Genomic DNA, 18,112 nt, shown 5'->3' on the forward strand with positions numbered 1-18,112 from the left:
ATCTGAGTATTGTAGAGTGGCACAAATTCTTTTCTTAGCTGCACAGGCTTTCTACCAGAGAGGCTTTCCCCAAATTGGCACTCGTTAGGGTATTCTGAATTTTTAAAAATCAGGGAATTTTATTATGGCTAGGGGGCTTTATTAGAATGGTCAGCGGCGTTCGTGACTTGAAATATAGCAGAGTAGTTTTAGGTTAAAAACACTATTCATTTTGAGACAAGTCAAGCTTGTCTTGCATCCTTGGTTGTGTTTTGAGTCTCTGTAGATCATACTCATAAGAGGTAAGAGGTATTTTGCTGTTGTTTTTTGTGTGTGTGTGTGAGGAAGATCAGCCCTGAGCTAACATCCATGCAAATCCTCCTCTTTTTGCTGAGGAAGACTGGCCCTGAGCTAACATCCGTGCCCATCTTCTTCTACTTTATGTGGGACGCCACCACAGCATGGCCTGACAAGCGGTGTGTAGGTGCGCTCCTGGGATCCGAACCCCGGGCCGCCAGCAGTGGAGTGCGCACACTTAACCGCTATGCCACGGGGCTGGCCTCCATTGTTTTGTTTTTTAAAACTGAGCATTGCTATGTCCCTGTCACTGTGCTGGGTACTCACTTTTGCATAGGGAAAATTACTTGGGTTCAAAAGATTCTGTAGGATCTAGTACATTTATTTCAGAGAAATTAATAGGAAAAAGAAACTTCTTTTATAATTTATTACCATAATATAAGCAGTTATTTCGGTGTATTTCCTTTTTTTTTTTTTTTTTAAGATTTTATTTATTCATTTTTTCCCCCCAAAGCCCCAGTAGATAGTTGTATGTTGTAGGTTCACATCCTTCTAGTTGCCGTACGCGGGACCCGGCCCCGGGCTGGACGGAGAAGTGGTGCCTCGGGGCGCGCCCGGGATCCAAACCCGGGCCGCCAGCATCAGAGCGCGCGCACTTAACCGCTAAGCCACGGAGCCGGCCCTCGGTGTATTTCCAATTAACAATTTTCCCTATGCGTTTTTTCAGTTGTAAACAAAGTATACATACAGTGTTCGTACTTTTTTTATTCAGTGGTAAATCGTACATTTTCCCACATGGCTACAGTCTTCATTACCACTATTTTATTGACTGTGTTATAATCTAGTGTGGAGTTAGTTTACCTAATTATTCCCCTAGGTTAGGCAATTTCTAATTTTTTTCTAGTTTTTTCTATTGTAAGTACTGTTGCAGTGAATAATATCTTCATCCCTAGTTTTTCCTTTTACCAGTAATTTATTTCAGATAGGTTTTCAGTGTAATTACTGGGTCAAAGGGCATGAACATTTTAGTGGTTGATAAATATTGCTCAGGTGCTTTCCAGGAGGGGAATACCAATTTGTATGTTTGAGTACTGTCTTTTATTTATACTTTAATTGGCCGTATTTCTGATTACTATTCTTTTCTTCCATGTGGTCAGTTTTAAACTTTTTCCTATACCATTATCAATCCCAGTGCTGTCTAACAGAATTTACTGCAGTGATAGAAATATTCTATAGTCTTCACTGTGCAGTACCATAACCACAAGCCACGTGTGGCTGTTGAGCATTTGAAATGTGGTCAGTGTGACCGAGGAATGGAATTTTTAACACTAAATAGCCACACATGGCTAATGGCGCCATGTGGCACCAGTAGAGCTCTAACCCATGTCATGCTGTGGGAGCGTCTGCTCCTTTTCCCTCTTCTTGGTTGAATTTGCTCACTTGCATGCTGTTCTCCATCCCTGGTCAGACTGAATATTTTTACCTAAATTTGGCCTCCTAGACTAGTTAGGGACAGCAGACACAGTTTGCCCATGTACAATTTTGCTTTGTTTATAAGCAGTTAGTGTACTCAGGGACCTTACTGCTTCCCTGTTACTTACAACTCTCTGAAGACAACTCCAGCTTAGTCTTCTCACCTCCTTACCTTCTCTGTAGTGTGGTCATTACTGAAGAATGCCATCCTTCTTAGACCATGTGCTTTCAGCTCCCTTTAGTTGGTTTTCATTCTACTATTAATAGTTTTAGCTTTTCAGTCTAATATCTCTTACTGATGTACATTCTCTTCAGCAGGGATGGTGAGAGAAGGTCAGCTAAATGGCTCATCTACAGCACACAGTGAAATAAGAGGTATACTATTTCCTATTCTACTGTTTGTCGGTTTGTTAGCAGAAAATGTTTTCCCAGGACTTAGTTGAGACCTGGGAGAATAGTGACTTAGCTCTCCTACCTGTTAAGGATTCTGTATTTTCCTATCAAGTCTATGACAAGATTCCTAGTGTCCATTATGTCTTGTCTTCTGCAGGGTTATGCTCGACTTAGATATCGTTGCTTTGGATGTATAAACCTGTTCTGTGAAACTTCATTTTATTCTCTTCCTTTTCCTTCTCTCCACAGACTGTAGTACCTGAGAGCACTCGAGAAATCTCCACCATTAGACCAAGTTGTAAGGCCCTACTGTGGACAGTGTTTAAGAAGTAAACCTACATGAACCCAACACAGCTCCTAGGAAGTACCAAAACCAGAGGCGAAGGTTGGGGGTAGAGTGGGGGGGAACATTCCAACTTAATCCTTTATGCCAGCTGGTTTGTGATCTTCTGTGGCCTGTTCCGGCTCAAGAATACCCAAGTGACAGTGGGACCCAAGTGTAGCCCCCTACCCCACCCCACCCCGAGGCTGGACATGCCTGTGTCCACGCAGCAGATCCATGGGATACCTCCACTGACTGCAGCTGCAGCTCTGCATGAAGGACTTGGGATCTACGTGCCATGGAGTCACCATGGCCCTTGTTGCAGTTTTGTACTCCATACTTGGTTTTTCAATTAAGCTTAATGGCTTTTTTAAAACATGACTTGAAGCTCTAGTTTTCTAGATCTTTTACAGTGTACAGTATTTTACATAATTGAGCTGTATTAAAAGCTTGTTCATTTACTTCCCAGGGCCCTGGCTCTCCTTTTAGAGTCACTTGAGAAAACTCATAACCTGCAAAAGTACTAACAAGCCTAACTTTTCTAACTCAGTTTAAATTTTAAAAGTTCACCTTGGAGTGGGGTGATCTCGTTCTCGGGACAACCATTTATTTTTCCCAGATTCCTCAGAGCATTATCAATTCCTGCTTTGTTTCTCTTACCATAAACCCTAGAACTGTAGTTAATCTCATTAGTGGGACAGTGTTTGTGAGATTTTAGTTCTGAACTCTACATAAAATAACTCCAAGACAGAAAAGGCAATTTATTTATGAAATTTATTTTTTTATATAAATTATGTATTTCTCTGGGCAGACAGCCTTCACCTTATTGCACTAATAGCACATCTGTAATACCAAGCTACAGGACAAGTCTTAACAAGAGGTCTGTATTCTCCAACGTAGCACTTGTCTACCAGGCACTGTAGAGAGGAGGAGGAAAAGCCAGGATCCGCTCAGGAGGGTAAGAATGGGGGTGGGGGAGGGGGCAACGTGTATACCCTTCTGACAGTTGGTTTTCTCCCAGGAAGGGAACATGCAAAGCTTACATCTGGATTCTGGGCGTGGGGAAGAGTTGGAAGGCTGAGAAGCCCAATGCAACACTGCAGCTCAGCTCCCTTTATTTCTGAGGGAAGAGGGGACTCATCTTTTGCTCATCTGTAACAAATCACTCTGGCCTAGCTGATGCTTTGGGAAACAACAAGGATAGGGATCATTATCAGAATTAGCAGCAATTAAGAACAGGCCATACACTGCCACTGTGGTGGGTGTCATCCTGGCCCCAGGGACCTGAAAGCTATATATCCTAGGGAGAGGTGCCACTCAAGACCCAGAGCTGGCTCTGTATAAGTCTCTTAATCTAATGCAGCTGGGACCTTAAACTGCTCATTATGCTCAGAGGTCCCTGTGAGCACACTAATTAGCAAAGCTCTGGTGTTGGATCTTCCAACCATTGGTCAAAGCTGTAATGAGACCGAGCCTGTAGGCAGAGTGAAGGGAATGCCTGAGTAGGAAGGGTGAGGACAATGGAGGAGGGGCAGTGGGCAGAGACTGTAACATGATTAGGCCCTCTGTGCAGATGGAGGCTGGGCTCCACAGGGAGGGAGATCAGGAGGAGCTGCAAGCCCCTGGAGCTCCCCTCACTCTGCTTTTGTACTCTACTGAAGACAAGTTGCTCACATACTCTAAAGCACGTTCTTGAAACAGGAAGAGGGCCTCTGGGGGAAGCAGTGACTTGGTATTGGGCAAGAGCCATGTTAAGCCTTCATGAGGGCAGCCACCACGGCCTTGGCGTTGAGACTGCGTAGGTCACAGTAGGTCTGGCCAGTGCCCACAAAGACGATGGGTTTGCTTGTGATGTAGGTCATAGAAATAGCAGCTCCCACCTGAAGTGGAGAAAGGGGATACCCAGTCAACTCAAGGCCACTTCTCTTCACTCCTTCAGTAACAAGAAGCTCTAGAGCCAACATATCCTTATAGCCTCAGCTCTCTTGTGAAGGATGGCCATTCCCCTTCCCAGTCTCACTTTGTCCTGTGTCATCCACATTTACCTTGTCATCAATGGTATCAAATTTGGTAAGGACAATGCCATCAATGAGCCGAGGTGTTTGAGCCATAGAATGGTCAGCCAAGGCTCTGTTGAACTTGACCTGGAAAGGAGAAACATGAAATAAGTACGAGAAGCATCTAACTGGCCAAAGCTGAGGCTGGAAAGAGAACCAGGCCCTAGCCCTCACCAGCTGGTCCACAGCCTCATTGCCTACTAAGGCCTCCCCTACAAACAGCACCAAGTCGGGTGTGTTGACAGTAATGAGCTTGGCGAGGGCAGTCATCAGAGGGGCATTGTCTTGCATGCGGCCAGCTGTGTCCACCAGCACCACATCGAAGCCTTGGTTACGTGCTAGAGAGAAAAAAAGTGGTCAACTCAAAATTCCTGGACTGTCATTCATCCTCATTTCCAGCTTCCTCTCAAGAAGTCCTAGCGTGACTATATTGAAAGCCTGTTTCCCTTCTCCTTTCTTGGGCTCTGGATCTGGTTACAAGGTAGTGTGAGAAAAAACCTATCCTATGCTTATATTCCTATATTCAGAGTAGTGTGAGAAAAAAACCTATCCTATGTTTACATTTCCTATATTCAGCAAAAGGATGGCAGTAAGATAAAGGTGACCAAATAGAGGTTTCTTCATTTGGGCTATGTTAGCTTTGCCAGCAACTACACCTATCGCCCGAAGGCAGAGCATGGAAGTCACTAATCATGACGTGAGCAGTAAGTTACTTGGTGGTAGGGTAACCCTGATCCTCTGCAAATCCCAAGGTAACCCAAGGAGGAAAGGGGCCCAGAGAAGCTCCCACGCTTTCTGTGCACTGTACCAAAGGCAATAGCTTCCATGGCAATGCCTGCAGCATCCTTGCCATAGCCCTTTTCAAACAAGTACACCATGGTGCGGCCACCGTGATTCTCAGGGGGGTGTAGGGCACTCAAACGCCGGGTATGTGTACGCAGCTGCTCCACAGCCCCGGCACGAAATGTGTCGCAGGCAGCAATGAGGACACTGAAGCCATTCTCTAATAGCCAGAAGGAAATCTGTGCAAAACAGGCAAAGAAAACTGTCACCTAGAGCCAGCTGCTAAGACATGGAGAGTGAAGAAATGATGTCAGACACAGGCTGGGGAACTGCACTGACCTTGGCAAGATTGGTCGACTTCCCCACTCCATTAACACCACAGAAAGTGACAACATAAGGGCGCTGATGACGCTGGGCATCCATGATATCCCGGAGCATGTCTACACGACGCTGTGGCTGCAGAATCTGTACCAGGGACTCCTGGAGGGCTTGCTTGACTGTGGAAGTCACCGCTGAAGAGGGGAGGAGAGGCACATCCATGAAAGCCAAGGAATGTACTCCAAGAACGCCCACCACCTTTCTGAGCTAAGGGAATTAGGATCTGGATGATACTAGGATCCTGCCCCAGGAATCCACATCACATCTGATACTGTCCTAAGCAATTTACAAGTATCAACTCAGTTAATCCTCCTAATAACTCTTCAAGTCTAACTTATGTACTGGAGGTTTAGATGTTAAGGAGCTTGCCAAGAGTCACGCACCTAGTAAGAATGCACGCCAATGCACTTAACCTCCTGGTATGCATAATGCCCCACGCACTTTCTGGTTTCAGGGGATACTTACTGCTGAAAGTCCCCATCACCTTCCCTTCCAACTTGCTGGCCACAGATTCACAGAGCTGGACTGCAATGTCTGCTGCCACATTCTTAGCTGAGGAGAGGGGGACAGGTGTGTGAGTGCCATGTCAACAGTGAACCACCCTTATGGTACAGGGGAGGAGCTCTAGGTTCTACACTCCACCATCCCTACCCCGTAAACATGAGTCCACCTGTTCCTCAGAACTTACCAATGAGATGATCACGCATCTTGTCCAGCACAGACTCCATGTCTTCACGACTCAAGCTCTTGGAACCCACAAGGCCCTTCAGCATCCCAAACATGCCACCCAGAGTCCCCTTGGTAGCACTGCAGGCACAGGAGATTATGGATACACATAAAGCCAGCAGGCAGGAGTCAAGTCTCGTCCATTGTGGAACCACACATACCACCCATCACCTGAAATCCCCCTACCTAGGTTTGGTGGAGTTTTGAGTGACCCCTTCATCATCTGAGCTGCTGCAGTCCAGATCCTGAAGCTGCCCCCCAGGCCCAGTCCCTCGGATCTGGAGGGTTTGGGGAAAGGAAGGAAATGGGATCAGGAACACTAACGGTTCGGAGGGGGAAAAAGCCCAGGAGTTACACTGCTCTGTCTCTGATTTGGGAAGCTCCAAATGTAACTCACCCCCTCGGTCAAAGAAATCCAAGGCACCCCCCCCCCCCCCCACTAATCTCCACTTCCTCCCCAGTTTCTTATTAATGGTAACCTTCACTCCAGCCCTTGTTGCTTCTTACCAAGTTGATGTCCTCAGGCGGGGCAACCTCTGGGGCTCCATTGGTGGTGGGAGTGCTATAATCCAAGACCTCCTTGTTAGCACAGCCACCCAGGGCCCACACCCGGGGTGCTTTTTTGCCCTTCTCCTTTGGAGCATCTGCCTTCACGGACTTGCTGCAAAGGGTTACAGCACAAAGGTTATGGTGGAGAAGCAAGAGAGGAAACATCCACCCAAGAGCCAGAGACAAGAACTCCCTTGCCCCCAACATGGCTAGATAACAGTATCTATGGCGAAAGTTAAAATGCTCACCTGGACTTCTCCATACCTCTCCCGTGCTTCTGAATGAACTCCTCTCTCTTCCTGCGTATCAGCTCCTCTTTGGAAAGTTCTACTGCATTCTCAGGCCCCACTGAGAGACCTGACTTTTCTGCAGAGACTGCTTTGCCAATAGCCAAAGGGCCATCAGAACCTGTTCGGAGAAAAAAGGACCAAATTCCAACAAGACAGACAATGGGAACAAGTCGTCCAAATCCTTAAGAGAAAACTAGGAGCAAACATCTTGGGGATCACACAGACTGAGGATGATAGTGAGGGTGATGGGCATTTAAGCAAGGGAGGCAAGCAATGACAAAGGGAAGGACAGGGAACCACTTCAGTCCTCAGTACGTTAATAACTTTTCATGCCCCAGTATGTCCAAGAAGCTCAAAACTCACCTTCCTTCTTGGCCCCCTTGGTTTTTTTGCTGTTCTTTGCTTTTTCCTTGGGCTTTTCACCCCGTGTCTCAATCATGGACCTCACGGGTTTCTTGGCCTTTTCAGAATCTTCAAATTTTTTCATAGTAGTGGGAGCACGGATCTTACTGCTCTCCTCTGCTTCACTAAAGAGAGAAGAGAATGGTCCAAGTCCCGTGAAAGAACCGTCACACCAAGAGGACAGTTAGAACTGGGCAGCAAATTTAGGAATGTCTTTCGATACACTTACTACCCTTGAACCACCCTCAGGAAGGAAAGGAGTTCATCAAGTTATGGACACTGATTTTGGAGAGCAGAGGTCTCTCACCGAAGAAGCCGCAGGAAGTCATTTTGGAAATCAAAAGTGCCATTCAATAGACTTAAAGCACTTTGCTGTTGGATCTCTGTGCGGTACTTGTCGCGAAACAGCCGGTGCACGTCATCTATCAATTTATCTACGTAAGTCAGTGTTAGGATCTTCTGAAAACCAACCTGTTTAGGGAAAGAAACAGAGCCAACAGATCTGCTTACATGCCTGCCCAGAACAGAGGGAAGCAACTCGACCCAGGCCTCCAGAGACTGACTCAGCTACCTGGCAGGTTTCCCTGACCTGAGGGGTCAGCCAAGCTCTCTGACTGGGCCCAGGAGCTTCTTCCCTTTCCCTCTCCACCCTCCCTGTCTTCTCAGTTACTTCATCATATACACTGGGTGCAATTAATCAGGGTTCTCTTAATAATCAAGACTCTGTTGAGGATGTAATCATTGTTCCCCTAAAATACTCCCACTTACCACAAACACCAGCTCAAACTGGTTGTCCAGTTTATACTTGAGTGTGAGTGCCTCATGGGTGAAGGAGTTGTTACCTCCTCTTTCCTGGAAAAAGAGTATGTCTCAGAGTTCAGATTACCTCCAGAAAACCCAGACTTGGGCCCCTCCAGGATTACCTTTGGGAAAGAACCAGACATTCCCCCAAAGTCAAACCTGTCCCCAGGACAAGAGGATGCCAGGGCACTGCTCTCTAGCATTCCACCAGGGAGAAAAGGAGATACCAAGTTGAGGGGAAGGAGAAATGAGGTGAGAGCGAAAGCAAGACGTGGGAGCCAGAAGGGAGGTAGACCTCACAGAAACAATCAGATCTACTAGCAGCTGTACACTATTTACAGTTTTTAAAAGGCGCTTTTCACCCATTAGCTCACCCAGGCTTCGAAACAACAGACAGCAAGCTGCTGGGGGTGAAGGGAGGGAACGATGGTAAGTCTCAAGAGGCGCCGGAATCCGGCTAGAATCATAGAAAGCGGGAGCGGGGGCGGGGGGGGGGCGTCGCCGCAAAGTTGCGGGACGGTGTGATGGGGGCGGGAGAAAGAGGTGGAGTCCAGGTTACAAGTAAGCGGCCAGGCTGAGGTGGGCGGCCAGGGTGGGAGGGAGGCGCGCGATCAGTCGACGGGGACTGTGGATCAGATCAGCGGTATGAGCCCGAAGTTCTGACCGCGGGGGCGGTACCTGCAGCAACACGGAACGAATCAACGCGTTAACGGGCCCGGTGCATGAGTCGCTCACGCCCTGGAAGCACCAGAGCACAAGCCCGCCCTTGGAGAAAATGGTGAAGAAGTCGAGCATGGCGGCAGCGGGAACGGAGCCGGGGCCGGCGCCGGGAACTCAGGCCGCGATCGCCGCCGCTTCCTGCTGCGCCAAGCGCGGGACACGTCACACCAGCGGCCCCGGAAACCGGCTCAGCCGCACTTCCGCTCAGAGCCGCCGGGTTCCCACCCCCACTCAGACCGAGGGCGCGCAGGACTGACGTAGACGCGTGGGTCGCCAATGGTGGCTGGGGGCAGGCTTGGGCGGGGCTCTCGAGGACGTCACGGGGAGGTGGCAGCCTATAGCGCGGAGGGGCGGGGCCCAGGGGCGCCGCTGGCCAATGGGCGCGCTCGTCTAAACAGCCTGAGGCGCGGAGCTGTGACGGCAGGTGAGGAGGTTATCGGGGATAGGGTGCTTCTCTCACAGGGGCCACCCTCAGAAGGGCCATGCTTCGAAGGGCGCTGCGGCTCGGCGTGGGCCGGTGCCCCTTGGGACGGGGGCTAGGCACACGGAGAGGAGGCTCCACTCTGGGTAAAGTTCAGGGCAGCGGAGGGTGTCGTGGTTCTGGGGTGACCCCAGTCTCCGGCTTCAGGACTTAGGACCCCGGCCCACGCTGGGAAGACAGTGGGTCGGCTAGGAGAAGGGGGTAAACTTGCCTACCGGAGCTTTTAGAGCTTGGGCAGGTGTATGGATCCCAAGGTTGCCCTTCTCAGGTGACAAATCCCAGATTGTTCTTTGCGTCAGCTTACCACCGGAATAACAAGCTTATTCATTGGTCGCACAGATGTGCATTAAGTCCTGCTCGCGTGCAGGATGCTGTGCTTAGTGCTGTGGCCATGAAGGAGGGAAGAAGAGAGAAGATTCAATATATATCCTGGAAGTGGACATGTCTTAAAGTGTAGGTGGAGAGGGAAGACTTCAGTAGACCAGTTCAAGACTGGAGAGAACCCAACCTGGAGAATGCCCTGCACTGCTAGTCCCCGAAACTAGTGTAATTGTAGAAGTACATAGAGCAGGTGAGAACTGAGATCAGCCTTGAAGGCTGTAAAGCTCAAGGAAGGTGTGTGTTCCAGGTTCTGGAGAATTGAGCAGAGGTTAGGAGGAGAAGAATATTGTTCTTGTGCAAGGAACTAGCAAAAGCCAGCTAGATAGAGAGTTTGAGGAGGAGTATGAAATGTAGTGTGGACAAGTGAGGTAAGCCCAGATCAAAGAAAGCTCCGAATGCTGCTGAGAAGAGTTTGAACTTTGTATTGGAGACAGAAGACTTGGAGATTTGTGAGTTAGGTGTGAAAGACAAAAGCATTCATTTATTCAAGACACTGAGCACTTAGGATGTACCAAGTACTGTGCTAGGCTTCAGTGGTGAAGAAGGGAGACCTAGTACACTTATGAAGCAATCTCAGACAAACTCAGAGTTGCATATATGTTGCATATTGCAAAACGGGTTCACAGAGCTATGAGCTAATGTGACAGGAAAATTTGACATGGTCTAGGGGTTCAGGAAAGTCTTCCCTGAAAAAATGATAACCGAGTGGAGAGCTAAAGGAAGCAAGGAGTTTACTAGACAAAGAAGTGGACACAGAGTTTCAAAGCAGAGAGAACACCTCTGTAGATTCCCTGTGGCAGGAGGAAATAAGGTGCCATCAAGGAACAGAAGGGGCTGGAGTGGGGGGTAGGGAGGACAAGGTGAACAGGAGCCAGATAGCGCAGTGCCTCATGGGCCACTTTACAGACTTTGGACTTTTATCTTTACAGTAATCAAAAGCAGTTGGAGGGTTTTAAGCAAGAGTATTGATTAAATTAGTGTTTAGAAAAGATTATTCTAGCTATGCTGTAAAAAAGAAGTTGGGGGGCGTGGAAGGAGGGGAATTAGTGGGAACAGTTAGGAGGCTTTTGCATTAGTCTAGGTAAGAGATTATGGTGTTTTGGTCTAGGGTGGTGGTGGCAGAGATGGAAAAAAGGGGACAGATTGAGGAGATATTTAAGAGGTAAAGTCATCAGGACTTGATAATAGATAGGACATGAATGTAGGCTTGCTGGTGGTGACGGATATCTGGGATAAGGTGCCACTCAGAGGTACCATGTTTCAGAGGGTGCTGCAGCTCAGGGTATGCCAGGACCTCTTGGTCCAGGAGCCTGGGACATCCAAGTGGAGATGACAGTGCAGTTGAATATATGAGCCCAGGCCTCAGGGGAGAGGGAGCTCTGTGCAGGAGATAAATATGTGTAAGTCACCTAGCCTAGGGAGAGAGTATAAATTTTAGGAAGTTGAACGTTGCAGTGCTGGGCATGATGCATGGAAAGCAAGAGACACTGATGGCATATAGACCATATAGCGAAGTTGTGGAATACTGCTGGGTGTAAGTTGACCTTATGAGAAGGGATGGCACTGGGGACTGCCAACTCAGTGTCCATTTTGCCCACCTTTTCTTGTGCCCATCCTCTAACCCCCCACCACCTGGAAATGAAATGTGTGGCCCTCTGACCACAACTGCATCCCACAGACTGGGATGGAAAGGTGTCCGACATTAAGAAGAAGATCCAGTCAGTCCTTCCTGGAGGGGCCTGGAATCCATTGTATGACACCAGCCACCTGCCCCCTGAACACTCAGATGTGGTGATTGTTGGGGGTGGGGTGCTCGGCCTGTCCGTGGCCTATTGGCTGAAGAGGTTGGAGAAGCGACGAGGTGCCATTCAGGTGCTGGTGGTGGACCGGGACTACACGGTGAGGTCTGGGGTAGGGCGGAGTCATGAGCAGGGCATGGACTCATATTTTACTAAGGACTGTAGGGTCAAGGGAAGGGGAGGAAGGGAAAGACCTCAATCTATAGAGGTCTGAAGGGCAGGGACTGTACTTTGGGCCTTGTTGAGAAATAGTCCCAGGTTCTTCCTCCCTCAAACTAGGGACCTTGGGCAGTCCCCAAAATTTTTGCTTTTGAAAGCAAATTTCACGTTGGATTTTTTGAGATCTGACAGGTCTGGCCAAGAAACCCTGCATTCAAGCTATAATTAACACAAACAGCTATCTCAGCCCCCTTTAGGTTCCATTTCTTCTTCTAAGGTTTTTGCACTTTAGTTGTTCCTATTTATCACAGCCAGCTAGCCACGAATCTTGCTACTTTGGTCATATCCCTCTATTTTCCAATTAGTAGATCAAATGTTAATCTCCTGCCCTTGGACTTTCAGGCCATGACCAATTTGTATATCACTGCCCAGCCCCTTTTAGGTGACTGACCGTCTTTGCTCTACACATCTGCTAGTAAGGATTTTGTCCTCTTTGTGCTGCTGGTTGACTTGCATGTGGGTTTATCCACCTCAACTGTTCTTAGATTATAAGCTTGCAAGTAGGACTCTCCTTTAACTTAAGGTGTATGACTCACAGCTTCCATTACAGTATTCTGCTCACGTGTGACAGGGTACTGGTCTACCGTAACTTCTCTTGTCTCTCCGCAGTATTCCCATGCCTCCACCGTGCTTTCTGTGGGTGGGATTCGTCAGCAGTTCTCGTTGCCTGAGAATATCCAGCTCTCCCTCTTTTCAGTTGACTTTCTACGGAATATCAATGTATGTGCAATGAGATTTGGGGGTTGGGGTGGTAACCCCTCTTTTAGCTCAGAGAGAGGAGCAGCCCAGCTGGCTAGGGGAGACAGGGAGCAGGAGCAGTTTGGGCGGCTAGGAGTCAGAACCCCTGGTTTTCTTCCCAGTGGCGGTGCCTAGAAGAGGGCTTCTCTCTGAGTTGGGGCACTGAGCCCAGGAGCTGTTGGTGAGGAAGCCAAGAGAGCTCTCCCTCCCTTCTTTAAATCACCTTCTTTGAGGAGCTTTCCTTTGCACACAGGAGTACCTGGCTGTAGTCGATGACCCTCCCCTGGACCTCCAGTTCAACCCCTTAGGTTATCTTTTGCTGGCTTCAGAAAAGGGTGCTGCGATCATGGAGAACAATGTGAAAGTGCAGAGGTGGGTGCCCAGCACGACCTCTGAGCTGCTTCTCAGCCACATGCATGCAATAAGCTCCTACACCAAGTTAGGAACTGGGTGATGGAGTTGATAAGACAGGTCCCTCCTCTCTAGGACCTCAGTCTCTCAGGACAGACACACACGCAGGCCTCCAGTACCCCTGCTAAGTGCTGTAATACAGATGTGGACAGAGCTGCTGCGGTGGTTCCTAAATTTGCCAGATCATAAGAACCACCAAGGACATCCCAAACCCAATAAACCAGAATCTTTAGAGAGGGGCCTGGGAATCTGCAGACTTTTTCTGTAAGGGCCAGATAGTAAACATTTCAGGCTTTGTGGGCCGTACAGTCTTCTTTTGCAGTCACTCAACTTTGCAGTTGAAGCGCAAAAGCAGCCATAGACAAAAATATAAACGAAAGAGTGTGGCTCATGTATAAAAACAGGCAGCCGGCGGGATTTGGCAACCCCACCCTAAGTGATTCTCACGATCAGCCAAGAGTGGGCATTTCAACAAACTCTTCTGTGAGTCTCACTAGTGACATCAGGTAATGTCCTAAGTGCATGACAAATATTAACTCATTTAATCATCAGAACATCCCCATTGTACATGTGGGGAAACTGAGACGAGGCGCTAGTAAGTGGTGGTGCTGGGATTCGAACCAGACAGTCTGGCTCACGAGTATCTTCTTTTAGCACCTATGTTGCTGCCTTTTTGGGACAGAGTCCCGGAGGAGATAGTTGTGCTAGTGAACAGGATTGTACTCGAAGGTGGACAGGAAGGCCGTTCCAGGCAGAAGGAGTGGAAGGAACAAAGTGACCGTGCTGTTGTGAAAGGACATGGAATAGTTAGGGGATGACAAGGAGTTTAGTGGCCACAGGGAGACTAGGTTTAGGCAGAGAGAGAGGGGTCAGATGCTGAAGGGCCTTGAATAGGAGGCTTGGTCTTCACCCACTCAGCAAGGAGGAACACTTGGGAGTTTGGACAGAGAAGTGACACGAATGAGGTGAATCCCCACTTGTGGAGTTGGGGTCTGTACTTCTCCCTCTCTGCACACCCCCCCTCTCTAACACACATACACAGACCCATACATTTCTCTCAGGCAGGAAGGAGCCAAAGTTTGTCTGATGTCTCCTGAGCAGCTTCGGAACAAGTTTCCCTGGATAAACACAGAGGGAGTGGCTTTGGCGTCTTATGGTGAGGCTCGCTTGCACAGGGGATCCAGGGTTGAGGGGCGCCTCCGGTTGGAGGTCTCAGTGCCCCATAGCCAAGTCAAGGAGCGATGCTTCCCTCCTGGCCAGCAGGGCCTCTTCCGGGCCATGCCAGCTCTCTGTCCTCCTGCAGGATTTGACTCTGGTGTAGTTCGTCAGCATGACTTACCCCGGCTTAGAAGCCCTAAGGAAGAGTTGGGGGTGTAGGAAATACAACAGGAGAGGAAGGTCCTAGTCCCTCTTCACGAGTTCTCTTTTTCTCATCACAGGGCTGGAGAACGAAGGCTGGTTTGACCCCTGGTGTCTGCTCCAGGGGCTTCGGCGAAAGGTCCAGTCCATGGGCGTCCGTTTCTGCCATGGAGAGGTGACACGTGAGTCTGAGGCCCCATGCCCACTCTTGTTTCCTCTGCCAGACTTTCACTCTACCATTGCAGGTAAGAGTGAGTCTTACTTCAGTCACAGGCTAAGCAAGAGTCGGTGGGAGAAGGAGGTTCTCCCCTGAGGTCTGGTCCTGGGCATCCTGACTCCAGCTCCTAACTAGGCTTCTTTGTGACTCATGATCTGCCTGAAGATTTCAGCACTCTCTTGTCCTGAGTACGGCCAAGTTCATCCCGGTTACCCTATCTATTTTCTTCAGTGTCTGTGGGAAAGCTCCCAGCCTTCCAGCTTTCTTTCCTTATGAAACCAGTGGAATCCCCTTCTTCCTCTTCAAGGCCTCAAGGGCTTATTTTCTTTTCTTTTTCTACAGGTTTCATCTCTTCATCTGACCGCATGGAGACTGCAAGTGGGGAAGAGGTGACTTTGAAAAGGATCCATGAAGTCCATGTAAGTTCCTAGCCTACATATCTTCCTTACCAAAGTGGAGGGACAAGAAAGGTAATGACTGTCATTTTGATCATCTTCTACCCACTTTCAGTATGGGTAAACTAAGGCTCAAGAAGAATGTACATCTCATGGTGCCCAGTATGTGGGCCAGGCCCTCCCTCTCCTCCCCCTCTGGTGCCCACAGGTGAAGATGGACCGCAGCCTGGAGTACCAGCCTGTGGAATGTGCCATAGTGATCAACGCAGCAGGGGCCTGGTCTGGGCAAATCGCAGAGCTGGCTGGTATCGGGAAGGGACCGCCTGGCACCCTGCAGGGCACCAAGCTACCTGTGGAGCCAAGGAAAAGGTGACTTCCCCCAGGGCAGCTGAGGTTGGAGAGAGAAAGAAAGAAACATATAAAAGTTAGTTAAGTGTGTGTGCGAGGGTTGGGGGTTGCTATCCCCGCCCCTTCCTAACCCGCTGGTTATGGCAGGTATGTGTACTTGTGGCACTGCCCCCAGGGACCAGGCCTGGAGACTCCATTCGTTACAGACACCAGCGGAACCTATTTCCGCCGGGAAGGACTAGGCAACAACTACCTGGGTGGCTGTAGCCCCACTGAGGTAAGCTGAGTGGCAGCTGGGGGCTGGAGGCTGGGAAGGAGACAGACCAATTGTCTTTACAGAGTCAGGCTGTTTTGGAGGGCCCAGTGCTGTTACTGGTGTTACTGTTTGAATTGGGGTCTCTTCTCCCCATCCCCCACCTGCCGAGGGGATTGATTAAAGCTGTCAGTGAGGTCTAGGTCTGCCCTTGTGTCCCAGGCAATATAAGCCTGTCCCCACCTTTCACCCCAGGAGGAGGAACCAGACCCAGGGAACCTGGAAGTGGACCATGATTTCTTCCAGGACAAGGTGTGGCCCCATTTGGCCCAGAGGGTACCAGCTTTCGAGAGTCTGAAGGTAACTAGAAGACAGATGACACTGGAGCATCTTGGTCCCCTCGGAATGCCTGTCCACTGCCTCACTCCCTCCACCTCACAACTGCTAAAGACCCTATTGGTCTAAGGACCCATCCCATCGACCCCCTCAGCAGTGGTAGAGGGTACTGTGTGCTGACCCCTGACCAGGAGTGAGGGTGGAATACGTTGGCAGCCTTCCGGAGAACCCCTGCGTCTTGTGCACCTGCAGGTTCGGAGTGCTTGGGCTGGCTATTACGACTACAACACCTTTGACCAGAATGGCGTGGTGGGCCCCCACCCACTAGTCGTCAACATGTACTTTGCTACCGGCTTCAGTGGCCATGGGCTCCAGCAGGCCCCTGCCGTGGGGCGAGCTGTGGCGGAGATGGTGCTGGAGGGCCACTTCCAGACCATCAACCTGAGCCCCTTCCTCTTCAGCCGGTTTTACTTGGGAGAGAAGGTCGAGGAGCGCAATATCATCTGAGCCTGTAAGCTCTTCACTGCATCCCCAGTACCCCGTCTGTCACCCTTGGCTCTAATTCTGGCCCGTGGTCACATCCTCACTGCTTGAGTCCTCCCCAGCACCATGCCAGGGTCTCCTCTACCCTCTTCTGCTCTCATCCAGGTCACTCTGCCCCCATATGGCTGGGCAGGCAGGCAGACTGCAGGCTCTGAGGTTCTGTGCCAGAGGCCAGGCCGACAGGGAATGATGGCGTGGGACCCTAGGACTGATCCCTGGCCCAGACTGATGCCACACACCACGGTACTCCAGCTGGACAGAACACCTCAGGGGTCCTGAGGACCACGGTCCAAGACTGGCTCCTTCCTGGTACTGACCCAGGAAGATTGCCTCTGCCCCTCTTGGCAGACCCTAGCAGAGCCCAGGCAGCCTGGCCCAGATTTACTGACATGTCTGTTTACCTTGTTCATCAATCAATAAATATGATTAACTCCTTCCTTCCAGTCTTCTGTCCCTTCCTCTTGTCACCTCACGGCAGTTGCTTAGAAGCACCCCACTAGCCTTTGATCCCAGGCTGGGAGGAGCACAGCCTCTTCCTCCCAGGAGTGGTCTTAAATCCTAGGTGTTAGGTATCTTGTGTGCAAGCTAGTGCCTCTTTTTCCCAAGTTCCTGCAGGGCTTTGGTTGTAGAGGGAAGGAATGTGTTCATTCATCTATTCAATATTCGTTCAGCTCCAACTCTTGGTCAGGCCCAGCGCTACATATTAGAGATACATCAGCACGTAAAGCATAGTATATGTCCTCCCGGGAGTGTTCTTATCTCTGCCCGGCCCCTCACCCCTAGGTGAGATGCAGTGCAGTCCCTGCAGTGCTAGGGGTAAGCACAGGGCATGGACACCTCATCCCAGCTGGCTGTTTCTCCATGAAGCTTCCCAGGGAAGTTGACCTCTGAGCTGAACCTGAAGGATGAGCAGTGTAACAAAGGGAATGCGGGAGGGCATGGGGAGGAGAGCAGAAGGGGGGGTGATTCCAAGCTGAGAGAAAACCATATACAAAGGCCCAAGACCAAGAATTAGCAAGTTTCAAAGGACTGTAAGTGATTTGTCCTAGTTAGATCATGGAGTGAAAGACGAGGGATGATAAGAAGTACCGTGGGTCGGGGGCCAAGGAGCCATGTGGTGGAGCTTGGATTTTATTCTCTGGGCAGGGGGCTGCTGAAGGGTTTTCAATAGGGAAGCTACATGATCAGATTTTCCTTTTAGAAAAATCACCCTGCCTGCCTTGTGGAGGACAGATTATGACATCAAAGCAGGAGGCCAGATGGGAGGCTGTCACTCAAGTCCCCATGGCAGAGTCAACAAAGCATGCACTGTCATGGCAAGAAGCGTATGGATCCAGGAGGCAACAGTAGCAACAAGAAATGGGGTCAAGTAAGACTCCCAGGTTTCTGGCTTGGACAACTGGATCAATGTCGTGCCTTTCACAGAAATGAGGAACAGTGTGAGGGACAAAATGAGTGGTAC

General features: G+C 49.6%; 3 protein-coding genes across 11 annotated transcripts in view; 2 read left to right on the forward strand and 1 right to left on the reverse strand.

The window, feature by feature from the left end:
* Positions 1–2,925, forward strand: part of SIRAL1 (SIR2 antiphage like 1) — a 45,505-nt gene extending 42,580 nt beyond the window's left edge. For 2 of the 4 annotated variants that reach the window (XM_004438448.3, XM_087433902.1), the window contains exons 7-8: positions 2,065–2,124; positions 2,392–2,925. In XM_004438448.3, the coding sequence (XP_004438505.1) occupies positions 2,065–2,124; positions 2,392–2,405 (74 nt within the window). In that variant the 3' untranslated portion in view covers positions 2,406–2,925. Of the gene's footprint in view, positions 1–2,064; positions 2,208–2,391 lie in introns of those variants that run through there. The other 2 variants (XM_014793708.2, XM_087433903.1) reach the window with 2 other exon arrangements.
* A 295-nt stretch (positions 2,926–3,220) lies between these two features.
* On the reverse strand, positions 3,221–9,342 carry SRPRA (SRP receptor subunit alpha). 2 transcript variants are annotated; one of them, XM_087433900.1, is made up of 14 exons: positions 9,129–9,341; positions 8,418–8,501; positions 7,957–8,120; positions 7,611–7,774; positions 7,206–7,365; positions 6,916–7,069; positions 6,595–6,686; positions 6,371–6,489; positions 6,148–6,234; positions 5,644–5,816; positions 5,330–5,543; positions 4,696–4,859; positions 4,510–4,608; positions 3,221–4,344 (listed from the first exon to the last, which is right to left on the reverse strand). In XM_087433900.1, exons 1-14 carry the CDS (start codon positions 9,243–9,245, stop codon positions 4,216–4,218), a joined length of 1,920 nt encoding a protein of 639 aa, XP_087290026.1. In that variant the 5' UTR covers positions 9,246–9,341; the 3' UTR covers positions 3,221–4,215. The 2 variants fall into 2 exon arrangements, with proteins under 2 accessions (XP_087290026.1, XP_087290027.1); XM_087433901.1 differs by lacking the exons at positions 4,696–4,859; positions 5,330–5,543 and having other exon boundaries at positions 9,129–9,342.
* A 271-nt stretch (positions 9,343–9,613) lies between these two features.
* On the forward strand, positions 9,614–17,086 carry FOXRED1 (FAD dependent oxidoreductase domain containing 1). 5 transcript variants are annotated; one of them, XM_087433905.1, is made up of 12 exons: positions 9,615–9,737; positions 11,711–11,931; positions 12,660–12,770; positions 13,042–13,160; positions 14,261–14,355; positions 14,639–14,803; positions 15,118–15,194; positions 15,379–15,539; positions 15,666–15,795; positions 16,027–16,131; positions 16,360–16,618; positions 16,756–17,086. In XM_087433905.1, exons 1-11 carry the CDS (start codon positions 9,653–9,655, stop codon positions 16,612–16,614), a joined length of 1,524 nt encoding a protein of 507 aa, XP_087290031.1. In that variant the 5' UTR covers positions 9,615–9,652; the 3' UTR covers positions 16,615–16,618; positions 16,756–17,086. The 5 variants fall into 5 exon arrangements, with proteins under 5 accessions (XP_087290032.1, XP_087290033.1, XP_087290031.1 ...); XM_087433906.1 differs by having other exon boundaries at positions 9,614–9,737; positions 16,078–16,131; positions 16,360–17,086; XM_087433904.1 differs by having other exon boundaries at positions 16,360–17,086.
* Positions 17,087–18,112: the final 1,026 nt, after the last annotated feature.

This window comes from Ceratotherium simum, chromosome 7 (assembly GCF_057802395.1).
Source record: "Ceratotherium simum simum isolate JZ-2026a chromosome 7, ASM5780239v1, whole genome shotgun sequence".
NCBI lineage: Eukaryota > Metazoa > Chordata > Mammalia > Perissodactyla > Rhinocerotidae > Ceratotherium > Ceratotherium simum.